This window comes from Exserohilum turcica, assembly GCF_000359705.1.
Source record: "Exserohilum turcica Et28A unplaced genomic scaffold SETTUscaffold_2, whole genome shotgun sequence".
Classification (NCBI taxonomy): Eukaryota; Fungi; Ascomycota; class Dothideomycetes; order Pleosporales; family Pleosporaceae; genus Exserohilum; species Exserohilum turcicum.
The window spans coordinates 2,202,482-2,209,028 of NW_007360025.1; the positions used below are offsets into that span (position 1 = coordinate 2,202,482).

Genomic DNA, 6,547 nt, shown 5'->3' on the forward strand with positions numbered 1-6,547 from the left:
TTGTTAAGAGTAGGATCTGAGTGGAAGTAATATAAGACTTCTGGTGTCAGACTCTTGAGGTTGGTTTTCGCGGATGAAGCAACAGGGTGGTATGAACAGTGTCTCTGCAAGTAACTCTTGTATTGTACTTGTACTCGTAACTTAAGTAATTGAACACAATAAGCCATAAGGGCTACATTGCCTATGCTATATACCTATGGTGCTCGTAGCCCTCGGTCAGAGGAGTCCGAGTATTGCTCGGTGGCTGGCGCACGAGGGGCTTTCCTCTGTGGCTTATGTACGAGGAGTCTGCCAAGACCCTTCCTCGTGCATAGAGGTCCGAGGAGGTCACGTGATCCTCCCTTACTCTACAAAGAGGGCGGGGTTGACTGGCTGTCGTCGTTCCCTTAACTTAACCGCTGTGCCTTCCTCCCTCAGGTTCGTAACACCATCTCCCTCCTTCCTAAGCTTGTCCTCAAGCTTTTCCGTATGCCTGTGGCTAACCATGTCCGCCCCCAGGTCCAAAGAACATCTTCGTCTTGCTCTTGAGATTCGTCGCAACGGTCTCCCTGCGCCCGTCCCCTGCGATTATTGTTTTGCGAACAACCGTCAGTGCGTCGCGATGCCCGAAGTCGATGGCAAGCGTTTGAAGTGCTCAGAGTGCACTCGTCTGGGTCACCTATGTGTGAACATGTCGTGGGTGTCTCTAGACAAGACTCGTGAAGAGTATCAAAAGAAGGTGGATGAGGATGAGCAGCTGTTGGCTCAAGTTATTTCGCGCTTGATGCGAAACAAGAGGATTTTAAAGCAGGCTGAAGAGCGTGCTGCGAAAAAGACTATGTGTCTAGCGAATTCCTTGCGCGCTGGTGGTGATGACGTGGATGCGCAGGAGTCCTTGGACTGCCCCGCGGCGGATGCGTTGGTGGGGTTTTCGCCGGTTATGTGGAGTACTTTGGGGTCCTTAGACGCCTTAGCGTCGCCCTCAAATCCTGGCGATGCGCCGGTTTTCTCCTTATGATGGTAAGTTCTTTTTTGTATTTTTTGAGTAATTGTTGGCAATTGGATAGGTTGTCCTCCGGTTCCCATGTGTTTTCGCTGTCTGGGTATCCTAACCATTTGACTAGGTATTCGGTTCCTTGGATTGTCGCGCGGTGTGCGAGGATTTTCTCGACTTCGAATTCGTTTTCTTCCTTGGGTTCGTAGTGAAATGTTTTTTGTAGTGGCGTTTTGGGGTCTGCTGGTTCTAATAGGCTGATATAGAATCTTGGGTGTATCTTTGCATCTAGTGGTAGATCAAGTGTGTACGTTACTAGTCCTTTCTGATCGAGAATCAAAAATGGTCCGACCTTGGTGTGATCTAGTCTTTTGCTTGGTCGCTTCGTTCGAAGATTCTTTGTGAGTAGGTATACTCTATCCCCCCTCTTTAGCTAAGGTGCCATTTTTCGTTTTTTGTTGACATATGAGATGCTTTGCTGCTGAGCGTTTTCAAGTGCTTTTCAGAGTTCTTTATGTATTTTCTTAAGTTCTTCAGCCGTGGCTATGGCTGCTTCTGTTTTCTAACTTGGGTATGTCCTGGTAAAGAGATTTAGGTGTCTCCCGTGGTTTGCGTAAAATGGTGTCTTTCCTGTTGATTCCGATGTTTTGTTGTTGTAGGCCATCTGTGCTATAGGTAGTAGCTGTACCTAATTGTTTTGTTGGTAGTTGACATAGATTCTAAGGTATGCCTTCATTGTTCTGTTGGTTCTTTCTGTTTGTCCGTCGGTCTGTGGATGGTATGCTGTCGATAGTTTTCGCTTTGTGCCTATCGCGGCTAATAGCGTTGTCCAAAAGTTTGATGTGAAGAGCTTGTCTCTATCACTGATTATTGACCTTGGTATTCCGTGGTGTCGGATGATTCTGTCGTTAACGATGTATGCGAGATCCACTGCTGTGTAATCCCTTCTGAACGGTATGTACTCGGCTTGTTTGGTGAACCTATCCACTACAACTAGTATCGCGTCGTAGGCGACCTTGGTTGCAGGGTCTCTTGAAACTGGTAGGCCTGTAACAAAGTCCATGGAGATGTCTGCCCACGGTTCTCGTGGTAGCTCTTGAGCTTGCATTTCTCCGTAAGGTGCATGAGTACTATGCTTGTTCTTCTTGCAGTCTTCGCATTTGGCGATGTAGGATGCAACTTTGTCTTTCATCCCACTGAACTGATAGTTTCTCTGGATCAGTTCCATTGTTCTGGCGATTCCTGGGTGTCCGTGCACAGGATTGTTGTGATGTTCTTCGATGATAATCTGCTGTACTTCTTTTAGGTACGTCGTTTCCTATTTTCATGATAATGTTGTTTTCGTGTGCGGGTCCCATTGTCCTGTCTTGGTTCATTTTCAGTATTGGTCCGTCGACTATCGTCTTAGTTCCTGCGATGTTGTGTCGTCGGCTAAGAGCGTTGGCTCTTCTATTTTCTTTTCCTAGAGTGTAGACAATCTTAAACTTGTATTGCCCTAGTAGTTCAGCCCATCGGGTCTGTCTTTGGTTGAGTACCTTTGTTGTGGTGAAGTGTACTAAGTTCTTGTGATCCGTGTAGATCGTGAGTTCTGAGCAGCTCTCTGCGTAAACTCTCCAGTGCTGTAGGCATGCTACTATCGCGAGTAGTTCTTTGTCGTGTACGTCGTAGCGTTCTTCTAGTCCTGAGAACTTCCTTGAATAATATGCGACGGGGTGCCATTTGCCGTCTATGAGTATGCTGGCGCAGCCTCCTAGCGCGAGGTCTGATGCGTCTGTTTTGAATTTCGTTGGTAATCCTAGGATAAATATCTGGAAGCATGGTGGCGTAATGCATGCTTAAGCGTTTGAAATGCTTTTCCTGTCTTGTCATCCCATTTCCATGGGGTATTCTTTCTTGTTAATCGCGTTAGCGGTATCGCGATCTCAGAGAAGTCCTTAATAAACTGCCTGTTAAAGTTCACGAATCCTAGAAAGGATTGGATGTCCGTGACTGTTTTTGGTGTTGGCCAGTTCTTGATGACTTCAATCTTTTCCTCGCTCATCTGTACTCTGTTGACCCCTACTACGTAGCCTAGGAAGTTGACCTTGGTCTTGTGGAATTCACACTTTTTCAGCTTAAGTCTGAGGCTGTACTCGTCCAGGGCCTGTAGTACCTGCTTGACGTGTTCAGTATGTTGTTCCTCTTCTTCTAAGTAGATTAGGATGTCATCTAGGTAGGCGATGACAAATATATCCAGATAGGGTCTGAGTACGTTGTTGATGAGTTCTTGAAACGTGGCTGGGGCGTTCGTAAGCCCAAACAGCATAACGGTGTATTCGTAGTGTCCGTATCGTGTTCTAAAGGCCGTTTTCCATTCTTTACCTTTCTTGATCCTAATAAGGTGATATCCGTCTCGGAGATCTAACGCCGTGAAGATCTTCGCTCGAGACAATTGATCCTAGAGCTCGGTGATGTTTGGTAGTGGGTATTAATTCTTAATCGTGATATCGTTGAGTTGCCGATAATCGACACATAGTCGATCTGTACCGTCTTTCTTTGGTACAAACATAATTGGATATCCTGCTAGTGACTTCAATGGTTGTATGTATCCCTTGGCTAAACTCTTGTTGATGTATTCTCTTAGTACGTTAAGCTCTCTTTCCGATAGTTGATATATGGGCCCAAAAGTCGGTTTCTTTCCTTCCTGTAGGACTATCTCATGGTCCCAGGGTTGATGCTTTGGTAACGCTTGGTCGTCTACCACTTCCTGAAATAAATGTTCGTACTTTCTGTATTGTTCAGGGATCTCCGGAGTTGCGCTGTTCTCCTGTACTCTAGCTTCGTGATCCATTGGCCTAGTTTCAGTATCTGCTGAGTTTGGCTTCCTGCTCTAGGAACTACCTGTCGAGTTCGCTTTCTTTTCTACGATATTGCACTGCTTGGCAATGTTACTCTTATCTACCATTAGACTTTGCCGATGCGTAGGCTGGCTTGCGGTTGCGTCCGTTCCGCAGCACTCAAATTGGAACACCTTCGACTTCCAGTCGATCCGCGGGTTGTGTTCTTGTAGCCATAGGAGTCCTAAAATGATGTCGTGGGTAGCTAGTCCAAAGACGTCTAGGTCTATCTTCTCCTCATGCTCTTGGATGCTGAGTGTCACCTGTCTAACCTCATGTGTTATTCTTTCTTCGTTTAGCATTAGTTCGCCGTTAGCAACATGTAGTGGGTATAGCTGTTGTTTCTGTAGTTGGGTAAGTCCGGCTTTCCTAACTGCGTGCGCTAAAACATAGTTCGCCTGTGATCCTAAGTCCACTAGTGCCTGCATCCGTTTTCCGTTGAGCTCTGCTGTGAGCTTTATCAGTCCTAGGGGATTTACTATATTAATCTCCCTAGAGGGCCCTAGCTCTCGTGGCGCTGGCCTAAAAAAGACTTTACTAGGAATCCGTAATATTCTTTGGCTAGGACATAGGTGTCGCAACTGTCGCTAAGACATGTCTACCAGTCTTGTCGTTGACAAGCGTACGTGTGATCGTCCACGTACTCCGTCTAGTATACTGTTTGCATCTGTATGACCTCTTGTGGGTCGTCGTGGCCTGGGAAGTGCTTCTTCTCCCTCTTGTCCCATAGGTGTTTTGGGCATTTGTCGTCTACGCATTCAAACCAGTGGTATTTGCATTTAGGGTATCCTTAGATAGTCTTAGGATTCCATCCCGCTCCTTGTTTGTCTAAGTAATAGGCTAGGCAGTAGGCAGCTAGGCATGCTGTCCATAAGAGTCGAGCATAGTGTGCGTTGCGTGCATCATACCAGTACCAGTTGTTGTTGTCCTGCTGCTGCCTGGTGGCTTGGTATTCCTTTTGTGATTGTTGCTATGCTTCTTGTGCTTTCTGCGCCCATTGTGGCGTACTGGGTGGAGTTATCTGTTGTACCGGATCCCATCGGGGTTCTTCTTGAGCGGGTTCCAGCTCTGTCGGCTTTGGCGTAGCGGGTCGGTTCCTTTCCTTGAACCTGGCCATCTTCTCGTGCTTCGTAGGTGCCGCAGGAAATTCTTCTTCTGCTGGCGTCTCGTATTCCTCGTCGCTAAGCGGGTTCTTTTCGTCCTCGCTGCTCTTAGCGGTAGTAAGCATTACGTCCTTAAGTCCTGTGATAAGTTCTTCATCAAGCGGATGGTATTTAACTTGGGCTAGGGTGATAACGTTCCATGACTCGCCATCGTCGAGGCCGGAGTCTTTTCAGATAACGTTCAGTTGTCGAGTGACCTTATTCTTGCTTCGACAGTCTCGTGCCATGTGGCCTTCCTTGCTATAGGCGTAACAAGTAATTTTCTTTCTGTCCTTGTTGTGTTGACCCTTAGGTCCTTCGTTTAGCTTAGCGCGTCTAAATCCACGTCCTTTATTGAGGTTGTTGAGGTGCATAGGTTGAGCACCGTACCCTTGGTAGGATCCTGGCGTGGATGGTATGAAACCGCGCTGCCTTCCCGTATTAGGGGGTGAACGTCGGTATTGCTGTTGTCGAGGCCGATCGTTCCTATCCTGTTGTCGCGTTCCCTGATTAAATAGTCGTTCTTCTAGCGCTAGTTCATATAAATCGTTGTCGACTCTAATAGCTTCTTCTATAAGTTCTGCTAGCGTGTTGATGTTGGCTCCACTTCTCATAAGTTCTCTGCGCACTGCTAGCTTAAGGCCTTGTTGGTACATGCGCATAAGTGCTTTGTCGTCCCAGTCGATTCTAGTAGCGTGCTGCTAGAATATCGTCGTGTAGTCGGCGGCTGGCCCTATCTGGCGTAGGGTTTGAATTCGTTGTTCCGCGACTACCGATTCCTTAAAAGGTGAGAAGTTCTGTCGGAGTTTGACCTTGAAAGCGTCCCAGTCTTCCACTAAGGCAGTGTTGTTGGCGTCAGTGATGGAGTCATCCATGTAACGTTGAATGATCGGGTTGGCCCATTTTTCTGCGTCACCTCGGAAGTAGGTGGTGGCCAAGACAACCTTGTTGTTGTCTTCAATTCTGTCTCCTTATAGGTGGAAAAACCAGTCGACCTGGAGGATCCAAGCTTCGAGCTTGTTGCGGTCTCCATGGTACAAGTCGGGCTTGTTACCACGAGTGGATGATCCTCTGGTGAGGGAAGCGTCAGGAGTGTTCATAACAATGTCGCTCATCTTGAGGGTGTTCAAAGTGTTAAGAGTAGGATCTGAGTGGAAGTAATATAAGACTTCTGGTGTCAGACTCTTGAGGTTGGTTTTCGCGGATGAAGCAACAGGGTGGTATGAACAGTGTCTCTGCAAGTAACTCTTGTATTGTACTTGTACTCGTAACTTAAGTAATTGAACACAATGAGCCATAAGGGCTACATTGCCTATGCTATATACCTATGGTGCTCGTAGCCCTCGGTCAGAGGAGTCCGAGTATTGCTCGGTGGCTGGCGCACGAGGGGCTTTCCTCTGTGGCTTATGTACGAGGAGTCTGCCAAGACCCTTCCTCGTGCATAGAGGTCCGAGGAGGTCACGTGATCCTCCCTTACTCTACAAAGAGGGCGGGGTTGACTGGCTGTCGTCGTTCCCTTATCTTAACCGCTGTGCCTTCCTCCCTCAGGTTCGTAA

At 47.4% G+C, this 6,547-nt stretch overlaps 2 protein-coding genes across 2 annotated transcripts; one reads left to right on the plus strand and one right to left on the minus strand.

Moving 5' to 3' along the window:
• Positions 1 to 484: 484 nt before the first annotated feature.
• Positions 485 to 997, plus strand: SETTUDRAFT_163168 (uncharacterized protein; the record flags this gene model as incomplete). The annotated part of the gene is made up of 1 exon (XM_008027438.1): positions 485 to 997. The coding sequence occupies one exon, from the start codon at positions 485 to 487 to the stop codon at positions 995 to 997; it is 513 nt and encodes a 170-aa protein (XP_008025629.1).
• A 3,642-nt stretch (positions 998 to 4,639) lies between these two features.
• SETTUDRAFT_163174 (uncharacterized protein) lies at positions 4,640 to 5,383 on the minus strand (the record flags this gene model as incomplete). Its single annotated transcript, XM_008027439.1, has 3 exons — positions 5,192 to 5,383; positions 4,880 to 5,155; positions 4,640 to 4,804 (listed from the first exon to the last, which is right to left on the minus strand). Exons 1-3 carry the CDS (start codon positions 5,363 to 5,365, stop codon positions 4,640 to 4,642), a joined length of 615 nt encoding a protein of 204 aa, XP_008025630.1. The 5' UTR covers positions 5,366 to 5,383.
• Between the last annotated feature and the right edge of the window lie 1,164 nt (positions 5,384 to 6,547).